The sequence below is a fragment of the Hyaena hyaena genome, unplaced genomic scaffold, assembly GCF_003009895.1.
Source record: "Hyaena hyaena isolate Hyena2069 unplaced genomic scaffold, ASM300989v1 scaffold_222, whole genome shotgun sequence".
In the NCBI taxonomy this organism is placed as follows: domain Eukaryota; kingdom Metazoa; phylum Chordata; class Mammalia; order Carnivora; family Hyaenidae; genus Hyaena; species Hyaena hyaena.
In genome coordinates this window covers 1,769,838-1,793,504 of record NW_024080855.1, presented here as the reverse complement: position 1 = coordinate 1,793,504, position 23,667 = coordinate 1,769,838, and the positions used below count along the sequence as shown (strand labels likewise).

Below are 23,667 nucleotides of genomic sequence, written 5' to 3'. Positions count from 1 at the left end.
ATGAATAAATCTCCTTATAAAACAATAGCATTCTCCACATAGTAACTAGACTTTGCTTAAGCAAAGATAATTGCCAATAAAAAGCTGAAACACCTACTCCGAAAGTGGATTTGACATAAACTAGTCTCCATGATGAAAGTCTTACATTCCAAAAGTTCTCATGAAACCAACCTACTGCATCCTTACCTACCTGCCTATGATTATATTAACATTTGGACTTCAGGGCCCAAATTTTACTTGATCAAGGAGCCTGTGACTCAAGAGCAGGAATTGATGAGCACTACTGGGAAAAAAGGGAGGAAAGCCAAGCTAGTAAAATCAAAATCTGAAAAGGAAAGGCAACCATTTCCTATAAAATTTGAAGAGAGAGGGGACAAGTGGTATAACTCCTAGATTTATGGATATGCAGAAAAGTGAGGATCAGATCCAAGATGATAAAAGGGCTTGCTTGGAGAGGGAGAGTCACAAAAACAGTATTGTGGAAACCAAGTGGATAGTTTCAAGAGAGGAGGTTAGTCAATAGTGTTGAGACAGAAAAGTTGAGTATAGGAAAGTTTAAATGAGGCCACTAGATCAAGTAATTGGTCACCTTTGCAGAATCCATAGTGCAGCATGAAATGGTAGATAATGCCTAGGTTTAGCTGTCAGGCTGATCTGCATTTTAATCCCATTTTTGCTACATTGCTTTATAACCTTAGGTAGGTTAAATTTTTTCCAAGCTCTATTCATTTGTAAAATGGAAGTAATGCTATTGGTTCATAATAGGAACATAATCTATTAATAAATAAAGCAACACTTTTTGTGACTAAGAGCAGTACGGGGTTTAGAGCCACCCTTGAATGAGTGAATTCCGCCCCTTAATTTGGCTAGTTTTGTATCCTTGGCAAGTCACTTTTAAGTATCTGTTTCATCACCTTTAAAGGGATGGTACCCTTCAAGCGTGTTGTGAAATTTAGAAACACTAAAGTTAAATAGTGTGGTACACGGTAGGTATTCAAAAGCTGTTCTGTTTGCGGGGGGTGGGGGGGGTGGGGGGTGCGGGGGGAGGGGGCTGAAGCTTGGCAATGAAAAGAAGCTTGAAGGGAAGCTCAGGATCAACGGGCTCATCTTTAGAGATTCAAGCCTGTTTGCAGACAGAGGAGAAAGACAAACTGGAAGAAACAGTGAAACAAAATGAATTATGTCCAAGAGATAGGAAGGGCTAGAACCTAGATCAAATATTGTAGGATTATCCTTAGAGAAATGAAAACAGATACTTCTCCCTCTGAAAAAAAAGGAAAGAATAGGTGATATGAGTTTAATGGCAGTTGGAGATTAAGTAAAAAGGCTGAGGTCAGGAGAAACATCCATAGTTGTTTGATAGTAAATCAGCTCAAATTAGAATATTATTAAAGGGCTATACTAAGGATTTAATGAAAATATACATTAAGCCTATCAGTTTCCTGGTACCAACTAAATGCTCAAGTAGTTTTTTAGATTTCCTGAGTAGATCCAATCATTAGACTTGTTTGTGTCTTTCTAGGTCCTTAGTGTACAATTTCTTGATTTCCCTGAAACGTGATTTTTTATTTTTCTTGAAAGCACTGCTGGAACTAATCCCACATGGAAGAAATGCCCAGTTTCCCCAATGCTGCTTCTCCCATTCTACTTGCTTAAACTCCCAAGACCCCGTATCTTTTTTCAATGTTTGTTTATTTTTGAGAGAGAGACAGAATGAGAATGGGGGAGGGGCAGTGAGAGAGGGAGACAAAGAATCTGAAGCAGGTTCCAGGCTCTGAGCTGTCAGCACTGAGAGGTCATGACCTGAGCTGAAGTCAGACACTTAACTGATTGAGCCACCCGGCCACCCCCTGCCTTTTTAAAAAAATTTCTTAAGTCCCTGTATCCTTTTACAATAGATTTCTATGCCATAATGTCTTATTTATCCATATGCATTTTATAGTTGTAATGAATATACAACTTTTTAGTTTAATATATCTTAAATTATTTTTCATGTTTTGGCATTGCCATCTTTTTTTATTTGTAGCCATTCTTTTTAATGACCACAATTACCTTCAAAAAGGATATGCCTTAATTAGCCATCACCCAAGTGCTAGATATTTAGATAATTGGCTTTTTGTTAATAATGTTTTTCTTTTGTATCTAAAGAACAATATATCCTAGAATTATTTTTCCGAACAGAGCTCTCCAGAACTTTGTGATGATAGAAATGCTCTGTGTGCTTTCCAATAAGAACACTAGCCACATATGGCTACTGAGCACTTAAAATGTGTCTAATATAACTGAGGAACTAAGTTTTTAATTTGAATTTAAATAGCCACATGTAGTTAGTGACTATTGTATTGGAAAGCAGTTCTATAAACAAATATGGAGATCAAAGTCAAAGTACAGTCAGAGTCCCTCAGCTGTCATCTTAACTCAGCTGGCCAAGGCAAGGGCTTATGGAATGGTAATAGACATACTTGAAGGGCTCTATGACAAAGACCTAAAGAAGCCAAACTCTTGATTTTGAGTGTTAAAAAATACTGTTGGACGAAAGAGCAGATTGCTGCCAAGAGAAAGAGTAATTATTTTAGAACCAGGTGTGACGTTTCAGAAACTGCTTTCCAAATTCTGAGAAAATGCATTCCCTGATTATCTGGGCCTTGGGCAGTGTTACTCAGATTAAGACCACAGCATCAGCATCCCCTGGGTACTTACTAGAAATGCAAATTATTTTTTTCTAATATTTTTATTTCTAGGAGAGAGAAAGAGAGAGAGAGAGAGACAGTGTGAGCAGGGGAGGGTCAGAGAGAGAGAGGGAGACACAGACTCTGAAATAGGCTCCAGGCTCCGAGCTAGCAGTCAGCGCGAGCCCGACGCGGGGCTCGAACCCACGAACCGCGAGATCATGACCTAAGCGAAAGCCAGACGCTCAACCGACTAAGCCACCCAGGCGCCCCTAGAAATGCAAATTATTGCTTCACCTTGGACCTATTGAATCTGAGTATCTGGAGTTGAGGCTCAAGAACCTTTTACTAAGCCTTCCTGGTTTTGCTTACACATGCTGCTGTTTAAGAACTGCTATAGATGCTGAGCACATGGTTCTTAATATCTAGGAATTTCTGACCAAAGATTTCTAGAATATAAAAGACTATTATTCCTCTCCCTAGCATCTGGCACACTTTCAGGCAATCTCACAAGTGCTCGATAAAGGTTTGCTATCGGCTTACCCTCCATTACGCAGCAATAGTGGTATTCATCTATATTATTATAGGGTGAGGGAACTGAAGGTTACAGGCACAAATGGTATGTAGAACAAAACTTGTAGAATGTAGCTTCGTGGTTTCCTGTTTTGACGAACAGCATTTTATGTGCGTGCGCCCTCGTACCTATGCGTGTGCGTGATTCTGTCATCTACTGACCCAAAGGAAAGCAAACATTTTGAATAAAATTTCTTGTGGTTGTAAGGGGAACGAAAGAGTCATAGGCCAGCCGTGGTCTGTAAGGCCATAAAGCTTATAATTTGAGGGCTAAATGACAGAACTCTGGCTGGAGCTCAGCTGAGAAAGAACGGGTTTTCCAGCAGGCAGGGATCCGCCCCGCCGCCGCCCTCTTACCTTCCGCAGTGTTACGCGGGACTCCCCCTAACTAGTTGTTTTACTTCAAGTTCAAATGGAACTACGCGAGCTTTACTTTAATGTGCCAACTGTGGGAGCCCAGGGTGGGAGTCTTTCGGCGACCGGGGTCCCCCAAATCCTGAGGGCTCGCGCCCCGCCCCGCCCCGCCCCGCCCCATTGGGTCAAATTCCAGGCCCGGGCCGGCGCCCCGCGGCCCAGGAATGCGGAAGGGCCGCGGGAACCCGCCGCAGAAGGCGGGGGAGGAGGGCGGGCCGCGGGGCTACAGCCGCACGCTGGAGGGGATGCGGCAGCAGACGCAACAGGCCACAGAAGACGACTAAAGGCCAGGCTGTGTTCTTCGGCCGCAGCCTCGCTCCTCGGCCGACATAGCGGGCTTCGCGCGGTCCTGAGCAAGAATCCGTCTTGCAACCCCCCGTCCCGAGTTGGATCTCGCCGCGCCTTCCGGTGCGCTTTCCGGTCCACCTCTCGAGGCAGGAAGTGCCGGGCTCCGCCACTGTAGCACCACAGCCCAGCGGTCGTCGCCGTCGCTCGTCGTCTCGCGCAGGGCAGTCCGGGCTCTGGTGTCTGGCAGCGGTGAGTGGAGCTGGCCCCCGCGCGCGACACCCCTCGGGCCGCACCCCTCCCCCCTCCCAGCCTCGCGCCCGCCGTCGGGACCCCGCCCCTGGGGACCCGGGGGCCAGGCGCTGCGGAACCTGGTTGGGTAAGGGGTCGATGAGGAGGCCGTGGGAGAGGCCGCCTTAGGCCTGGGCGTTGAGAGGCCGGGCAGCGCCAGGGCGGATGAAGCCGGGATGGGGAGACGCCCTGCTGGAAAAGGTGGCTGGTGCCCGGCAGCGCGGAGACGGGCCCTGCGTCACCCGGGTGACTTCACACACCTGGTGCCTCCGACCTCCCCGCGGCCCCGCTGCCAGCGCCGGCACTGTGTCCCCACACAGGGCTGGATGCTTTGGTGGATGCAGGAGTCTAGTGGTGAGTGCTTCTTTGCCTTAGGTGAAGTGTCAAAGGAAACTTAGAGAACCTGTCCCGGAGTGCATGGTTGGTATAGGCTAAAATGGAATGATTTCCGTAGGAGTCGTAACTCGCACAGTGTCTTGCATCTTGTAAAGAGTCAGTTCATTCGTGTTGATCGAAGAAAAGGACAAATCACAAAAGTCAAGACAGATTTCCTGAAGAAAAAAAATACCGTCCTCTGAAGACCTTGGATTCAGCCCCAGGAGGTAGAACTGAAGTATTTCTGGCAGGATCTCTGGTTGGGAGGAACAAGAGGAAAGGCTCAAAAGGTGGGAATTGTGTTGTGTGAAAAGGAAACAGTGGGGAGACCAGTCTGAATGGAACAAGAACAATAATGAGTAATAGTTGGATATAAAGGTAGTTAGGGTAGAGAAGTGAGGCGTTTTTATGGATGTCTTGAAAACTTGGCCGAGAAAGAAAAGATTATGTAAGAGGCATTAGGCAGTCATTTTGGATTTCATTAGTAAGGGAGTAATATGAAGAAAGAGGTGCTTAAAGAATTAGCTTGGCAGCCTTTGTTTAGGATGGATTTGGAATGGTCCTTTCCTAAGAGAAGAATCATAGCATTTTAGAATTCAGAAGAACCTTAAAGATTATCTTGTGAAAGGGGCACCTGGGTGGCTCAGTCGGTTGGGCATCCAACTTCGATTCAGGTCATGATCTCACGGTTCGTGGGTTTGAGCCCCGCGTCGGGCTCTGTGCTGACAGCTAGCTCAGAGCCTGGAGCCTGTTTCAGATTCTGTGTCTCCCTGTCTCTCTCTGACCCATCCCTGCTCACACTGTTTCTCTCTCTCTCAGAAATAAATAAAAAACATTAAAAATTAAAAAAGAAAAAAGATTATCTTGTGAAATAGATGACCTGTTTTACAGATTATTTTATAACTGAGGAAACTGAAACCCAGAGAAGCGAGATAATTTGCCCAAGGTCACTTGAAGGATTCATGTGTGCCACCCATTTTCTTTGTAAGCATTAGATGGACCCCACTGGACCCTCATAACTAAGTGCACAGCTTTTTGTTTGTTAAAGCTCTGTTGAGTGAAACAGCTTCTATAATGGATTGCTTGATATTTGTTTATGCTTTAATGAGACTGAGTTTCGACAGGATGAACTGAAACCTCTGAAGAACAGATGAGGTGAGGGTTGTGGGATTAGGGAAAATAAGAGCACTTAGAGCCTGTAAATGGGGTCGGTTGTCCCTCTCTTCTAGGATTCAAAGACACCAAGTACCAAGAGAAGCTTTTCATTGCCAGCAGTGTTGGGATCTTCCTTATTCTGCATCTTAGCTGTGTGGTAGCCTTGCTTGTACCCCAGCTAGATACTGGTGTTTTCATGATAGAGAATTTCAGCTCTCTGTAGGGGCTAGTAATACAGGCTCTGGAGCTAGACTTCACGAGTACAGATCCCGAATTTAAATTCTACCATTTTCGGGGTGCTTTGGTGGCTCAATCAGTTAGGCATCTGACTCTTTAATTTTGGCTCAGGTCATGATCTCACAGTTCCTGAGTTCGAGCCTCACTGTCAGGCTCTGTGCTGACAGCTCAGAGCCTGCTTGGGACTCTTTCTCTCTCTCTCTCTCTCACTCACTCTCCCCCGCTTGCGTCTTCTCTCTTTCTCAAAATAAACAAATTTTAAAATAAATAAATAAATTTCTGTTTTCTAGCTGTGTAGCTGCAGGCAGATTGTTTATTCTCTTTGCCCTAATTTTCTTTTCTGAGAAATGGAGATAACAGCACTTATATCATAAGTTGTGAGGATTAAATATGTTAATGCATGTGAAATGCTTAGACCAGTGCCTAGCACATATTTAGCACTCAATAATTGTGTTGTTAGCATTGTTTCTTCCCGGCATAGAATAGGGGGTAGCTGGTAAGTTTTGTCAAGGATCTCTTGAGGAAAAGATTTATTTTAGGAGTCAGATCCTGGATCTACTTTATAATGAATATATGTATATCTAATTCTGTCTGTGATAGGAAAAAACATACGTATGTATTTGCTTTATAAATATTTATAGAGCACCTGCTGAGTGTAAGGTACTCTACCACACAATCTAAGGTTAGAAGGCTAAATGCTGTAAGAATGTATAGGTAAATGGTATGGCAAGAGAATATTACTGGGCAATAAAAAAAGAATAAACCACAGATAAATGCAACAAGATAGATGAATCTCAAAAATATAGTGAGTAAAAGAAGTGAGGCCTGTAGAATATACACTGTATAATTCCATTTATAAGAATTTCAAAGACAGACAAAACGAATTTATGGTTAAGTTAATAAATTTCTGGTTTATAGAAATCTGAGCAATGGTTGCTTATGGGAGAGGATTATTGACTTTGAAGGAACTTTCTGGAGTGATGTTAATATTTATAACTTGATTGGGATGGTGGTTATATGAGTGTTCATGTTTACAAAAACTCATTTTTAAGATCTGTGCATTGCACCACATATAAATTTCACTGCAGTAAAACAAAATGATACGGGAGGTCAGGGGATGGAAAGCTTACTGCCACCTGGGATGATCATAAAACCCATAATAAAAAAATGACAGCATTATAACATATATGGGAAATACTAAAATATTTATGCTATGGGGAAAGTTCAGCCGAAAGTTCAGTTTCCTGAGAGGAAGGCTGTAAAAATTGTGTTTGGCTCTTTAAGAAAAATAGATATAATAATTTATAGAACGGATTACATATTTGCCTAAAAATGTAGCATGAAAACAATGATATGTCATAAGTGTAATGAGGTTAATTTTGTGGACTGTTCTAGCTTGATTATACACTAAATTCTTATGATTACTGTTTTCAGACGGTTGCTCATGTATCCAGTGATTTGATCCTCCTAATTAGCACCAACATTAGTCTTGACTATAATAATGACCATGGGAATCCATGAGAAATTTCTAAAGATTCTGATAGACGTTGGTGAGCATGAGAATTCAATCAGAAATGACTTTAGCTTTTAGCAGATCTGCCCTGCTCTGCTCTTTGCATTTATTTACTGTCAGGCCTCACCTTCTGCCTCTGCTTATAAATTGTCTTTGCTAAAGGGAGACCTCCTAAGTATCCTGCACCTGAGCGTCTCCACTACCATTCTACTGTAGCTTGGCTAAAACTTGAACTCTTCATCATCCCTTTGCTCACAAAACCATTTCCTCCTTCCTACTCAGTTACCTTTTTTTTTTTTTTTTTTTTAAATAAGCTTCATGCCCAGCCTGGAGCCCAAACAACCTTGAGTTCAAGACCCGAACTGAGATCAGGAGTCAGATGCCTAACCCACTGAGCCACTCAGGTGCCCCCCAATTACCTCATTTTTAGTGGTAACCTTATGCTCCTGGTTTTTTGACCAGCACCTGAGGAAAGCATAATACTTCAAGGATAGAGCTTTGCAAGAAACTCCAATTAGGAAGCAAGACGAACTAGCAAAACAGTGTAGGAGTCAGAAGAATAGGATAGTGTTGATGGGAATGTTGAGGAAGTGCCTGGCTCAGTCAAAGCATGCACCTCTTGATCTTAGGGGGTTGTGAGCTCAAGCCCCCCATTAGGGATAGCGATTACTTAAAAATAAAGAAACTTTAAAAAAAGTAATTAGATAGTATTATGAATAATTATGGACTAACATTTAAAGACCTAGATGAAATGGTTAAATTACTAGAAAAACATTTTTTTAATGCCCAAAACTGAGAGTGCCAGATTGGCTTAGTCGGTAGAGTGGATGACTCTTGATCTCGGTTGTAGTTGGGTGTAGAGATTCCTTAAAAAAAATCTTTAGAAAAAGAGGAACCCACAGAACTTGGAGAAAATCAAATAGAAGGAATTAAAATTTTCTAACCAAGAATAGAAAATTTCCTATCCAATGCAAACTTGACTGTAGCTATAATCCTGAAATAAAGGCATTGCCCTATTTTAATATTAAAGCGGTCAAGGAAACACAGTGGCTTTTTTTAGTTTTCCTGTACTATATAACAAATTATCCCAAACTCAGCACCTTAAAAACACAATAGTTTCTGAGGGTCTGGTATGCCAAGGCAGCTAAACTAGTGGTTCTGAGTCTCATGAGGTTGCAGTCCAGAAGTCAGCTGGGTTGGCACATATTTGAAGGAAGACCAGTCTCAAAGATGGCTGAGTCACATGGCTGGCAAGTTGGTATTGGCAACTGAAGAACTCGCCACAAGAAAAGCTCTCTGTCCTCCTATTTGCCTAAAAGCAGGACATAAATTTACATAGGTGTCCTTCCTCCCCTCTCTACCAGGAAGGACAAAGGTTATTCTCTGGAGACAACTTGAGACTCTTATCATCAGAGAAAGCCCTGACTAAATCTTCCTGACAAGGCTTACCCTGTTTGCGTGCTTTTCCTGGTAGCCTTCCCTTACTAGCCTCTTCCCCTCACACACCTGTCCTCTTTGTTTTCAGCTGAAGATGATATTTAAGCTGAGTTATTTTTATTTAAAAAAAATTTTTTTTAGGCTAAGTTTGAGATACCTTTCTGAGTTGGCTTTTCCCTGGGTATCTCTGCTGCTACACATGTTAATAACCTTCTGTTTTCTCTTGTGAATCTGTAACTACAGAGGTGGCAGCCGAGAACTCAGAAAGGTAGAAGGAAAATTATTTTACCTCCCTACACTTTCACAGGTCAACCCTTTTCACTGTTGGTGGGGACTGCGCGAGGGCATGAGAAATGCAGAGGGAACTACCACAGCCAAGGAACGAGTTCAGATGCTCTCAGAGGCCAGGCCATCACATAAACAAATACCAGCTGTGACAGGAAGATGTAGGGAGTAGTGGGGATTGCTCTCTGAATACTCATTATCTACAGGAACTTATGAAGGCTGGTCAACTGATTATCATACAGTTTTCAAGCATCTGAAATTTGTTTTTATTAAAGTAAACTTCAGTTTTTTACAATGTTGGCAAACTAACTCAGTTACAGAAGAAGGCATTTAAAAAGGTCATCCCTGGGAGAATGAACCTCCCTGCGGACTGCATATAGTTTGGCAGTTGCCAGTTTGTGACTTCTGATCTACTTTTTCTATTATACAGATGAGGAAAATGAGGCCCATGAAAGCTAAAATGACCAAAGGTCATGTAACTTGTGAATGACAGAACTGGAATTAGGCTACAGGTCTCTAGCATCTCCATTAAAACATAATGACTAAATTTTTAAAAGTAAATGTAACTCAAGGCATAAACAGCCAGTGCCTTCTAGGTGGTTAACTCATTGGTTCTCAACCCTCCTGCATGGAATCACCTGATATGTTTCTTAAATTACAAATTCCTCAGCCCCACCCATCATCTTTCAGTTTCAGTTAGGCCAGACTAGGACTTAGATACCAGTTTTTTTAAACTTCCAAGTTGATTCTGATGTGCAGCCAAGATTGAGACCAGAAGGTTAACTGTTGTGAAAGACATATTTACTTGCCATATGGTGACAGCCCCTAACTACTTAAGATACTTAAAGAAAGCTTGAAGGAATGTCAAGGAAGTCCTATGTAGCTGACAGAATATGTTTCATTAAAGCAGTAAAGTCATATAGGCTGGATGAAGTTTACAAGCAATTTCTGCTTATTAGCAATTATCATGCCCAAGTTTTGATTTACACAACCAACCATATCGTAGGTGATTTTGCAGACATTTAGATTATATAAATATGTTGACACCACAGCCACATATACCAGTATTCCTATATCCCAACCCTTGTAAGTTCTGTGAACACTGCATATACTTTTTGTTCACTCTGTGTGAGAAATTTACAAAAATAATGACATATTTGAAGAGGAAGTGAGATGTTCTTACTGCTGTTAAGGATTCTTCATTACATTATATGATGATTTATATGGCCTTTTTTCTATAATTATAGTTTAAGAGTGGGGTTTGGTGGTTGTTTCCTGTTTAACATTTATAAATTAAATGTTAATTTGACAGTCCAAGATAAAGGTTTCAAGCCTTATCTATGATATCAAGCCAAGACCATGAATGACAGGAAATATTGTCACTTACTTAAATCTACATTGCAGTTCCCATTCTACTGTGCAATTCTGCCCTGTACATTGGTTTCCCCAGTATCGTCTGAATTTATTTGAAAACTCAAGAATTTGAATTCAGAAGAAAGTCACTGCTCAGAAATGAGTGTTAGATTACATTGGTTGTATTGAAAGTCTTTTAAATTTTGTAGTAATTCCAAGGGGTGCCTGAGTGTGTCAGTCACTTAAGCATCTGACTCTTGATATCTGCCCAGGTCATGATCTCGCTGTGGTGAGATCAAGCTCTGTGTCAGGCTGACCATGGAGCCTGCTTGGGATTCTCTCTCACTCTCTCAAATAAATAAATAAGCTTTAACAAATAAATTTTGTGGTAAATTTAAAATATCTAGAACATTTAGTACAAAGTGAAAAATACAGAGTTAGAAATAACCTTCCATAAATGGGGCTTAGGTCCCAGCTCTGCCACAAGGTGACCTTGGGAAAGTTATTTAATAGCTTTGATCTTCAGTTTCTACATTTGTAAAGCAAGTGTGTTGAGTTTAATGCACATAATGTGCCTAGCATATGAGTCACTCAATAAGTGGTAATGGAGCCACAAGTTGGGTAGACCTTTAGTTTTCTCCTTGGTCTTAAAGCATTTGAGACTCGAAAAATAGCAAGAACAAAAGTACATAAGGTAAGAAACTTCACGGTACCATGGACACATAGAAACAGTTTGGTGTTACTGAAGGAAAAGTACAAAGCAGAGAATGGCTAGAGAGAAGGCTGGAAAGGTCATTCTAAAATATGGAAAGGAGGACCTTGTGTACCATGCTTAAGAACTTGAATTCTGTGCTATATGCAGTGGAGAGCCAGAGTTTTTTAACGGAAATATAAGGTCATATTTATATTCACGTGTTAGACACCACTGGAATGTAAAGGACAGTTTAGAGGGACGAAGAAGCAAGAAGATAGGCTAGTTGGCCATAGAAATATATATTTTTTTAAGTTTATTTATTTGAGAGAGGCAGAGACAGCTTGAGCTGGGGAGGATCAGAGAGAGAATCCCAAGCAAGCTATGCACTACCAGCACAGAGCCCAACATGGGGCTAGAATTCACGAAACCAAGATCATGACCTGAGCCAAAACCAAGAGTCTAACACAACTGACTAAGCCACCCAGGTGCCCCAACAGAGAAATAGTCTACACAGAGATAATGAAGGCCCAGTTTAGGGTGGTAGGAGAGGAAAAGAGGAAGATGAGCAAATCTGAGAAATATTTAAGAGGTAGGGCTTAATTCATCAGGAAGACAGATAAGTTGGGGATGATTCCTAGGTTTCTGGTTTGCTGAGTAGGTAAATGACAAAAAACTAAGAAAATTTAGGAGCGGGAAGATAATTGAACTCAATTTTCAACACATTGATTTGAAAGGTCCAAATGGGTGCCTTTCATAAGCCCTTTCATAAGCAGAACATTGGAGTCTGCAGCCTAGGGAAAGGTCAAGCCTGAAGATGCAGAGTTGGGAGCCATTGAGTGTTGTCAGACCAGTGAGAGTTGATGAGATCGTCCAAGGAAAGCAGAATGGAAAGAATTTTAATAAGCCATTGACTGTTAGAATATTGAATATCTATGGGGCGCCTGGGTGGCTTAGTCGGTTAAGCGTCCAACTTTCGCTTAGGTCATGATCTCGCGGTTCGTGGGTTCGAGCCCCGCGTCGGGCTCTGTGCTGACTGCCAGCTCAGAGCCTGGAGCCTGTTTCAGTCTGTGACTCCCTCTCTCTCTGACCCTCCCCTGCTCACGTTGTCTCTCTTTCTCCTAGAAATAAATAAAAATATTTAAAAAAAAAAGAAAGAATATTGAATATCTAGGTAAGTGGAGAAGATAAGAACCTAACAAGAGAATGGAAGAGGACCAATCATAGAAATAGAACTGAGAGAAGATTAAGTTGGTATCACCAAGTCAAATACAGTATTTAGCATAAACCAATCTTTCCAGTATAACATTTAGGAGTTTCCCTCTGAGAATGATGACGTTTTGGGGTGGGGTTCGTGGGGCCTGGAGCTGAAGGCCAAGAAAAAATTCTTAAAGTCTTTGGTGCAAAAAGGTGATTTTATTAAAGCATGGGACAGGGCCCGGGGGCATAAAGAACTGCATTGTAAGTGTGGGGGTTACCATTTTATGGAGTTGGGGGAGAGAGAGTTTCTAAAGAGACTTTCTGGAGGCCTAGCTATTGTCAACCTAAGGTTTTTCTCACTAGCAAAGCATTAAGACTGTAGGGAGTTCCTGGACTTTAGACTATGTTGGTATTGCCTTTTTCTGGTAAGCTGGTGGGGACTCTTATCAGTTTAACCACTTGTTTTTTTGTCCGTTCCTGTTTTGGGGGTAGCCTGGAGTGTCCAAGGAATATCATACATGTCCCACCTGTGGGCGGGTGGGGAGTGGTGCTGTTAGCCTGCACTTTGCCTTCAGCTTGCCCCATGCTCCTTCATCAGGAGTGGAAGGTCTTCAGGGTTGGAAACCTTGCATTCTGAACAGCTCATTTCTACTGTTACTGTTCACCAAAGCCAAGAAGGATAAAATGGTGTCAAATACAGCGAGTGATCCAAGGAGTTAGACTGGATTTGGCAGTTTGAGAGCTGTTGCAGTAGAGGGGGAGGAAAAGCCAGATTGTGGTGGGTTGAAAGCGAGTGGGAAGTGAGAGAATAGAGAAAGCCAAGATACTTATCTCAGAAGGAAAGGAGAAAGACGAGGGTAGTTTCTTTTGGGGGTAGAGTTCTTTTTAGATTGATTGTTTTGCTACAACTTTGCCTCACTTTTCAGCTGATATTTTATTGTCAGTTAATATGTGCATGTGTGTAGTGTTTTTAGGTTCTATATACATGTACAAATGTGTACTCTTTTATTTTATTATTTTTCAAAATGTTTTATATATTTCTGAGAGAGAGGGAGACAGTGTGACCAGGGGAGGGTGAGAGAGAGAGGAAGACACAGAATCTGAAGCAGGCTCCAGGCTCTGAGCTAGCTGCCAGCACAGAGCCCGATGCAGGGCTCGAACTCACAAACTGAGAGATCATTACCTGAGTCGAAGTCAGACACTTAACCAACTGAGCCACCCAGGCACCCCATATGTGTACTACTTTAACATGAAGTAACAGGGGAAAAAAAAAAAAAAACTTAAAAAAAAATTTTAGTGTTTATTTATTTTTGAGAGAGACAGAGTGTGAGCGGGGGAGGGGCATAGACAGAGGGAGATACAAAATCTGAAGCAGGCTCCAGGCTCTGAGCTGTCAGCATAGAGCCTGATGTGGGACTCCATGATCCGAGTGATAATGACCTGAACCAAAGTTGGACGCTTAACTGACTGAGCCACCCAGGCACCACAGAAAAAGGAAAAAAAAAACTTTTAAAAGAAATTACAGTATTACATTGAGCCTATTATCTGCTCTGTAATATATTTTGATTAGGGCCATTTAGTGAATTGCTCTTGATTGTCTTTCACTTTCCTTCCCTATTTCTCTCACTCTAGGGGTCAGCCTCAGCTCACCATCTAAGGGCTTTTTGAGCCTTATTGGTTACCTCCCCATTCTCTCTCACAGACATTTCCCCTAATAAAAAAATATCTTGCATGTTTAATCTCGTTTTGGCATCAGCTTCTTGGGGAACTCCAACTAAGCTTCAGAAATGTTTAAATATAATATACTTTTGGGTTAGTTATAGGGTTAGCATGACACAACCGACTGTCTTTTTTTGTGTTTTGCTTTTTTTTTTTTAAATAAAAATTTACTCTTTGGAAAGTTTTTCTAAATGATTCTATTACAAACATAATTTGCAGGAAAAAAACATAATTTGCAGATACTGAGAGAACTAGTTTTTGCCTCCCTATTTACTGTCTTTTGTACATACTATGATTTGAAGAAATAGAATCTTAGAATTTTTAGCATGAAAAAATTTTAATTCAGCAGTTTTGGAATGCAAAGAAGAATTAAAGCATAGTCAACTGCCTGGCTGGTGGACCACATCCAACCTGTGATTTAACCTTCAATGTAACTAAGCTCAAATAAGCTAAGTTATGGGACAGGAGAGAAAATTAACATTTATTCAGGACAAGTATATGGGATAGGGAAGGAGTTGGAATGTTAGAATCAGAACTCTAAGGCTAATGTACTCCAAACCTACACCACTAAGCCAAGCTTCAGAATACCCAGTGGGGTATTTTTTTGGATTGAAAAAAGAGAAGTAAACAATGTCAATTAAAAGTCCAAGACTAAGGGGCACCTGGCTGGCTTAGTCACTGGAGCATGCACCTCTTGATCTCAGGGTTGTGAATTCAAGTCCCACGTTGGGTGTAGATATCACAGTCTTAAAAACACCACCACCACCACCAAAAAAATAATGTTTTAAGACTGAAAGACCTGAAGACCCACGTCCAAAATTACTTTGGTCAGCCACTGTCCCCTCTAGACATCTGCTTTCACATTATGGGGCTACGGAATTAGAGAACAGTCCCCAAGACAGTTTTGATAATTTTGCCAGGATTCACAGAACTTATTGAAATGTGTTATACCCTTAGTTATGATTTATTGCAATAAAGGTGTTGAGATTAAAGTGAGCCAAGGGAAGAGATACATGTTGCAGAGTCCAGGAGGGCTCCAAATGGAGAGCTCCCAGTTGTCTCTTTCTTGGACAGTGTAGACCCCTCCTGGCAACAAGACGTGAAAGTATGCATGGAATATTGCCAAGTAAGAAAACTTACTTGATCTTTGATATCCATAGTGTGTGTTTTTTTGTTTTTTAAATATTTATTTTTGAGAGAGAGAGTATGAGCAGGGGAGGGGCAGAGAGAGAGGAAGACAGAATCTGAAGCAGGCTCCAGGCTTGAAGCTATGGGCACAGAGCCTGATACGGGCCTCAAACCATTGAACAAGATTATGACCTGAGCTGAAGTCAGAGGCTCAACTGACTGAGCTACCCAGGTGCCCCGATATCCATTTGTTTTTACTGGGGCTCTGTCAAATAGATACTGTCAGCTGCTCTGTGGCTGACCTCAGTCTCCAGCCCCTTGAGTGGTCAAACTGATAACACATGACCCAAAGCCCCCACAATAAATTACATTATTAGACTGTCTGATGTGACCCAAGACCCTGATATCAGCAGGACATTTCACAGGCTTAGAGATTACCTCCCAGGAGCAGAGGACAAAGGCCAAGCCTCTCTTTGAGCAAAATTGTTTACTACACAGGGCCATTGATATTTTATTTTAACCTAGATAATACCTATCTCATAGTACATTTGTGAAGATTGAATAAGGCATTGGATTAAAAATTGCTCTGGTCTCTGGGTTTTCCAAGGCTATATGTAGCCAGTAATGGTGGAGCTGAGACTTGAACTCAGGACTTTCTAATCCCAAAGCTGATAGTATTTTTCTGTTGTGTTTATCTATGTTATTTAAAACTGCAAATAAAAGTGGAATAAAATGTGTTTATTCTGTTTGACATTTAAAATATCAGTGGCTTTCAGTAGAATATTGGAGGCTGCCACCAAAGTCATATTATAGAGAATTAAGGAGTGATAAGAAAATGGAGATAGTTGAGTATTACACTGCTATTCTAAAAGTTTTGTCAAAGGTAAGGGGAAGTGAGGATGAAACTGGAGGGGATCCAAGATCGAATTGTAGGTTTTGGGGCACCTGGCTGGCTCAGTCAGTAGAGTGGGTGACTCTTGATCTTGGGGTCCTGAGTTTAAATCTCATGTTGGGCGTAGAGATTACTTTTTTTAAAATAATGAAGAGAGTAGCTTTTGATATTTTTTTTTTAAAGATGAGAGCCTTTTGAACATGGACCATACAGTGACTGTACTAGTCTCTACGAATGTTCTCTCATTTAAGTCTCACTTGCACTGAACTAGAAGCTGTGTTTTGCTGTAAAACTGAAGATTGAGTAAGCTTCCCTGGTTTTCACACTGTTTTAAAAAACCAAGATTCAGAAAGGTTATGCAATATTGGTAGTAAAATGGAATAAAAAAAAGAGTGTCTGTTGCATAGGATTGTTATGAGGATTTAATGGGACAATCCTCTGAAAAAGTAAGATGTCAGCTTTGGAGCATTTCTCTTTAGGAGCCCCAAACCCTCTTAACGGTGCTTGCCACATAGTGAGCTACTCAGTAAATGCTAGCTACTGAAGTGTATTTTTAAATTCTACTCAGTAAAAATGGGTTTCATGGACTTTGGAGGCAAGCTATAGAATGATTTTTATTTCTTAAATTTTTCAAAACTGCTTTTTTCCTAGACATTTAATTGTCACATTGGAAATAAAGTTTAAATCTATATTTATTCTTGCCTAATTGAAGTAATAATTCTACACTAACTTTTTTTTCACTCACTAGCATGCCTGGGTGACCCAGTCAGTTAAGCATTCGACTCTTAATTTCTGCTCAGGTCAGGATATGGTGAGGTTGAGGTCAAACCCGCATCGGGCTCTGTGCTAATGGCACAGAGCCTACTTGGGAGTTTCTCATTCTCCAGCGCTGTCTCTTCTCTGCCTCCCTCCCAAGCCCCCCTCCCATTCCCTCCCTCAAAATAAGTAATGATTCTTTTTTTTTTTTTTTTGAGACAGAGTGAGACACAGTGCAAGCAGGGGAGGGGCAGAGAGAGAAGGAGACACAGAATCTGTTTGGGTTTTTTTAAATGTTCTTTATTTCTGAGAGAGAGAGAGAGAGACAGCGTGAGCAGGGGAGGGTCAGAGAGAGAGGGAGACACAGAATCTGAAACAGGCTCCAGGCTCTGAGCTGGCTGTCAGCACAGAGCCCAGCACGGGGCTCAAACCCACGAACCTTGAGATCATGACCTGAGAGGAAGTCGGACGCCTAACTGACTGAGCCACCCAAGTGCCCTGTAATCATTCTTTTTAACAGATATTTTTACTCACTAACTTTTAGGTGTTATAGTTTCTTTTTTTGCTTTATGTTTCATGCATTCTTTTTTGCTTTGTTTTTTCTTTTTAACTCTAGAAATAAATAGCCACCATGTCGAGCAAAAAGGCAAAGACCAAGACCACCAAGAAGCGCCCCCAGCGCGCAACATCCAACGTGTTCGCTATGTTTGACCAGTCACAGATTCAGGAATTCAAAGAGGCCTTCAACATGATTGATCAGAACAGAGATGGTTTCATTGACAAGGAAGATTTGCATGATATGCTTGCTTCTCTAGGTAGACTTTTATATCCTTTATATGCCCACTTCCCCAAAATAATAATTGTGAATTATTTCTTGTGTGATGTGTAAGCATTCCTCAAAGGCTTATTGAGAGACATCTGGGTGGGAAGTGCCATGTTGGGGTTGGATAGTCTTAAGAGGATTTTATTTATAATTTTTTTTTATAATTGAAAAAAAGAAAATTTAAAGATACAAGACTTAAAGCAAACATAAACTGCCCTCTGGTTATATGGGCACACTGCCTGGTTGTATGGGTTTTACTTTATTATTCCTTGTACGATTTTGTTGTTGGTTGTGATCTTAAAAAGAAGGATGGGAGGGAAGGTCTTCCATGTTTTACCCCAAGTCAGCAGGGATTTTTACAGTTGGAAATGGCAAACGTAGGAGTTCTCTATAGACTGGACAGGGAAGGGGGTGCAGGTCACAGATGGTCTACAGTTAGGCTTTGCACTCTGAAATTTTCCCATGCTTGACTGTTAGCCAGAAAGGGCAGTTCAGGGGCCAGAGGGCAAAGAGTGATGTTGTTTTCTTTTTCTCTTAGTAACCACAACCACAATTTTGTTCATCTATTTTATTTTTTTCTGACATTGTTTTGAAAAAAAATTTTTTTTTTTTTAATGTTTTATTTATTTCTGAGAGAGAGAGAGAGAGAGACAGCGTGAGCAGGGGAGGGTCAGAGAGAGAGGGAGTCACAGACTGAAACAGGCTCCAGGCTCTGAGCTGGCAGTCAGCACAGAGCCCGACGCGGGGCTCGAACCCACGAACCATGAGATCATGACCTAAGCGAAAGTTGGACACTTAACCGACTAAGCCACCCAGGCGCCCCTGAAAAAAATTTTTTTAACATTTTATTTTTAAGTAATCTCTGCCCAACATGGGACTTGAACTCATGACTCCCAAATCAAGAGTTGCATGCTCAAAAATAAAAGTTGCATGCTCTATTGACTAAGCCATCCAGGTGCCCCTATTGTGAAAATTTTTAAGCCTGCAAAAAGTTGAAAGATCAGTGTAATGAACATGCACACATCCTTTACCTAGATGCACCAGTTGTTAACATTTTGCAACATTTTCTTTATTCAGGGTGAGAGTAGAATCAGGATACTGAACTAAGTTGTTGCCTTGGAAGTAGGTTGGATCCAGTGTTTTTCACACTCAGAACGGCTAACTAAGTGTGAGCTTTTGGGCACATCACTACTGAAGAAGGCTGCAGAGGAAAATTGAGGGACTTAGTTGTAATACAAAGATTGAACACTCAAGCCTGTATCCTCTTATAATAGATGCTCAATTAATTTTTGTTGGATTAATGAGGGATGGTAGAGTAAGAGGCTGACTTTGGGACCTTCCGTTTTGGGGAGGTCCATGCCTTTAAAGATACGTATTTATTTATCTTTCAAATCAAATTATATTGGATGCCTTGAGTGGGTTCATAGGTGCTTAGCCTAAACCAATTCATTTTAAATCACTGTGTCTTTCTTGTTCTCTTGACACCTTTGGGTTAGACTTTTACCCCAAAAAATTGGGGCAAGAGAGTTGAATTAAATTTGCAGGCAGAAAAGTAGATCTTTGTAGCTTCTTTCACTTATTCAGTGAATCTTAAATTAATTTTGGGCTAATTTTTGTATTGGTATGTTGAATAGGTGTATGAGTGAGACAGGTAATATAAATGCCAGCTTGCATTTATATTTCACCCGAACTCCCAGGATGAAAACTACATATGAACCACAGTTCTAGATTTGATTATCGTTAGCACGTAGTTTGGTATAATATTCAGATGCTTCCTTAGATGTGAGTATCTAACTTAAGATTCTTTTCATAGAGAATCATTACAAATAATGTTGGGAGGGACTTTTCAGATACCAAGTTTACCCAGTCCATGTTACAGATCAAAGAAAGTAACCCTAGACAACCGCCTCCTTTTCTCAGGTCACAAAGCTAGTGACAGAACTGGGATTCAAACCCATAATTCTAGACCCTTCCTTCTTTCACGGCTATTTTTCCTATACCATGGGGGGACCTCACAAATACCTGGGCAAAGAAGAGCCCTTTGTTATTCCTACCATGACTGGCTCTTCCAGGGGACTTTCTTCTAACTTCAAAGGAAGGGTCAGAGGAATCTCCCTCCATGGGGAGAAGTGTTCTCAGTGGGAACTGAGATTAAGATTTCCCATTATGAGCAGTGCTTAACTAGTTCCACCATATGAGTGAATAGCATTTGCATATATGTCTGGCCACTGAATAATAGACACTATTGTTCAAAATGAGCTCAGCCATTGAGCTAAGCCAACCTAGTAGTTTCAGCTTAAATGACCAACTTATAAATAAAATGTTTGAAGATTCTAATTTATGGGCATCTGTACCACAAATGGAAATATGAATATTTCGGGACGCCTGGGTGGCTCAGTCGGGTAAGCATCCGACTTCAGCTCAGGTCATGATCTCATGGTTCATGAGTTTGAGCCCCACATCGGGCTCTCTGCTGTCAGCGCCGAGCCCACTTCAGATCCTCTGTCCCCCATCCTCCCTGCCTCTTTCTCAAAAATAAATAAACATTAAAAAAAAAAGAAATATGAATATTTCAAATTTTTAAACGACTGGCATTGAAATGCCCTGATGGGCCTTTAACATTTAAGATATAAACCTGTGGCATTACCTGGTTCATGGTTTCAGGTGCTTGGTTTTCGTTTTTTGTTTTTTAAGAGAGAGAGGGATGCCAGCATGTAAGCAGGGGAGGGGCAGAGGGAGAGGGAGAAAGAAAGAATCCCAGGCAGGCGACACACCTAGTGCAGAGCCTGACACAGGGTTGATCTCACCACTGTGAGAGCAAGACCTGAGCCAAAAATCAAGTCCGATGCCTACCTAACTGAGTGACCCAAGCACCCCTTTGGTGCTTATTTTTGATGAAAAATAGTGAAGGAAAAGTTACAGAAAGTATTGATGAATGAAAAACATTCAACCTGAGCCCACAATATGGTTTTTTTTTTTATAATTTATTTATTTTTTTATTTTTTTACAAATAGTTTATTGTCAAATTAGTTTCCACATAACACTCAGTGCTCATCCCCACAAGTGTCCTCCTCCATGCCCATCCCCCCTCCCCCCCATAATAATTTATTTATTTTTGAGACAGAGAGAGACAGAGCATGAGTGGTGGAGGGGCAGAGGCAGAGGGAGACATAGAATCTGAAACAGGCTCCAGGCTCTGAGCTGTCAGCACAGAGCCTGATGCGGGGCTCGAACCCATGAACCGTGAGATCCGACCTGAGCCGAAGTAGGACGCTTAACCAACTGAGCCACCCAGGCGCCCCAGCCCACAATATGTTTTTATAGAATGATGTATCAAAGATTTTTTTTATGTTGTCAAAAATTTGTCTTTTTAAAATGTTCTTAATGCAAGTTAACTGAAAAAATAGTTTCATGTGATGATGTGACTTAAAAGTATTTTGGGGAGCATAACACTAACAAAATAATTATGTGTAGAAGTCAGTTCTTTGTCCTTAAATGTTAAAATGTGAAATTTTCTAGGGAAGAATCCAACCGATGCATACCTTGATGCCATGATGAATGAGGCTCCGGGACCCATCAATTTCACCATGTTCCTCACCATGTTTGGTGAGAAGTTAAACGGTACAGATCCGGAAGATGTCATCCGAAATGCTTTTGCTTGCTTTGATGAAGAAGCAACTGGTGAGTGTTCTTTGTTCATGCCCACCCTCACTCCGGACTCTATGGAATACTTTTTAGGAAATGAAAAAACTGAGTAAAATATAACTATTTATTTTTTATTTAAGTTCATTTATTTTGAGAGAGGGAAAGAGTGCAATCAAGACAGGTGCAGAGAGAAAGGGAGAGGATCCCAAGCAGGCCCCACACTGTCAGCACAGAGCCTCACATGGGGCTCGGACCCACAAACCACAAGATCATGACCTGATATGACGTCGGACGCTTAACTGACTGAGCCACCAAGGCGCCCCATTTTTTTTGAGTAAACTATAACTTAAAAAGAAATGAATAAACTATCATTTATAGTATGACCGAGAATGGGTAGGTCACAGGTATGTAGGTCATAAAGCTCCCCAATTTTTGGTGTCTTTGAATTTGGTTCTAAGCCTCCTGAAAGCCAAATGGAGAATTGTCTATTAAACAGTTTTTCTTAGACAATGAAAACTACTTTTTCAAGAGACTGTCAATCTCTCCAAAAATTATAGTTAACTAACTTGAAAAATTAAAAATGTTTTTTCTCTCGCTTTAAATCACGTAAAGCCTAGTTATTCACATTTTCTTACTCCTCTCATTTTCTCCTTCTCCACTAACCCTCTTCTCAGCCACCCACACACCTCCTCAGATGCACTTTGCACCCTTCTTCCTGCTTCTCTCTCCAGAACTGTCACAGCTGCTCTGCCCCTCTAGCACATTTGGTCTTGGCGGCACTATCCATTTTTCTGGGCAGCTGCCTTTGTATTTCCTTTACATCTCTGAAATTCTGAGGGTTTTTTTCCTCCTCTAGAGAAAAATTTGCTTCAAATTAATTGTGTAAGCATTATAAGCTATTAACCTAGCCTTTAAAATGAAAGAACTCTCGGGGCGCCTGGGTGGCTCAGTCAGTTAAACATCCAGCTTCGGCTCAGGTCATGATCTCACAGTTCGTGTGTTCAAGTCCCTCATCAGGCTCTGTGCTGACAGCTCAGAGGCTGGAGCCTGTCTTCAGATTCTGTGTCTCCCTCTCTCTCTGACTCTCCCCTCCTTGCGCGGTCTCTCTCTGACTCACAAAAATAAATAAAAAACATTAAAAACAATTAAAACTAAAGAACTCTCAACGTAATAGGCAAACAATGATGTAGTTACATAATTGCCTTAGTTTGCTAGTTATTTTGTTCACATAAACTTGGATATTCTGAAATATTTCCTAACACTGACCTATCTTAGAAATGAACCATTCAGTGCCAGGAAGTGTTCGTGACTCCCCTCTTTCTACTGCCAGGCACCATCCAGGAAGACTACCTGAGGGAGCTGCTGACAACGATGGGAGACCGGTTTACGGATGAGGAGGTGGATGAGCTGTACAGAGAAGCGCCTATCGACAAAAAGGGGAATTTCAATTACATTGAGTTCACGCGCATCCTTAAACATGGAGCAAAAGACAAAGATGATTGAAAGAACTTCAGCTAAAACCTTTCAGTTGCTTTGTTTTCCTCCGTTTTATCTCCTAGACACTGTCCCCCACACGCATAGACCTGTTGCATGCAACTTAGTTTCACGGCTTTGCCTCTTTTTTTGATGTATTTATTCTAGACCTTTCTGCCACTTAGCACTTGTATAATCAGACTGCAAATGGGGTTGAGGTTGTAAATTGTGCTGAAAAAGAGATTGCGAATAAAAATCAACAAATGTGAAAGCCCAGGAAAATATATCCGGTATTTCTGGTTTTGCTGGATTTTTACATTTTTATATAATAAAAACACTATTTTGAAATAAAGATTATGCTGACTCAAATGGAATATAATGGAGAGTTAAATAAATGGTAGGTGGGGGCAGTCATTTTTTCTTTTTTCTCCAGATTTTCAACTTCACATATTTCACATTTCATGGTAAAGCCAATTTTTCAGTTACATGAGACAATGTTCTTCAGAACTTTTAAGTACAACAAATTAACATCATTATGCAGTAAAAACTAGTTATACCTTTGTGATTTTAATGCTTTTATTAAGTCAAATGTTTATTGAATGATAAATATAGAATGTATCTGAGAAAACATTTAACCGTTGATGGATCTTAGAGCCTAAGAAGATTCTGAAGGACAGTTACTGTTAACATTTACCATGTGTGAAGCACTGCACACAGATGATTTTCACTGACTCTTCCCAACAATCTTGTGAG

The 23,667-nt window shown here is 41.0% G+C and overlaps 1 protein-coding gene across 3 annotated transcripts; it reads left to right on the top strand.

Moving 5' to 3' along the window:
- Positions 1-3,947: 3,947 nt before the first annotated feature.
- LOC120239090 (myosin regulatory light chain 12B) lies at positions 3,948-23,266 on the top strand. Of its 3 annotated transcripts, none has more exons than XM_039243201.1 (4): positions 3,948-4,193; positions 17,590-17,788; positions 21,316-21,477; positions 22,772-23,266. In XM_039243201.1, the coding sequence occupies exons 2-4, from the start codon at positions 17,605-17,607 to the stop codon at positions 22,942-22,944; spliced, it is 519 nt and encodes a 172-aa protein (XP_039099132.1). In that variant the 5' UTR covers positions 3,948-4,193; positions 17,590-17,604; the 3' UTR covers positions 22,945-23,266. The 3 variants fall into 3 exon arrangements, with proteins under 3 accessions (XP_039099132.1, XP_039099133.1, XP_039099135.1); XM_039243202.1 differs by lacking the exon at positions 3,948-4,193 and adding an exon at positions 4,297-4,586; XM_039243204.1 differs by lacking the exon at positions 3,948-4,193 and adding an exon at positions 4,739-4,834.
- The last annotated feature ends 401 nt before the right edge of the window (positions 23,267-23,667 follow it).

Coding starts and splice junctions, on each gene's coding strand:
- LOC120239090 (XM_039243201.1), top strand. CDS start 17,605: ATGTCGAGCAAAAAGGCAAAGACCAAGACCACCAAGAAGCGCCCCCAG. Junction 17,789..21,315: donor TGATATGCTTGCTTCTCTAG/GTAGACTTTTAT, acceptor GAAATTTTCTAG/GGAAGAATCCAACCGATGCA. Junction 21,478..22,771: donor CTTTGATGAAGAAGCAACTG/GTGAGTGTTCTT, acceptor TTCTACTGCCAG/GCACCATCCAGGAAGACTAC.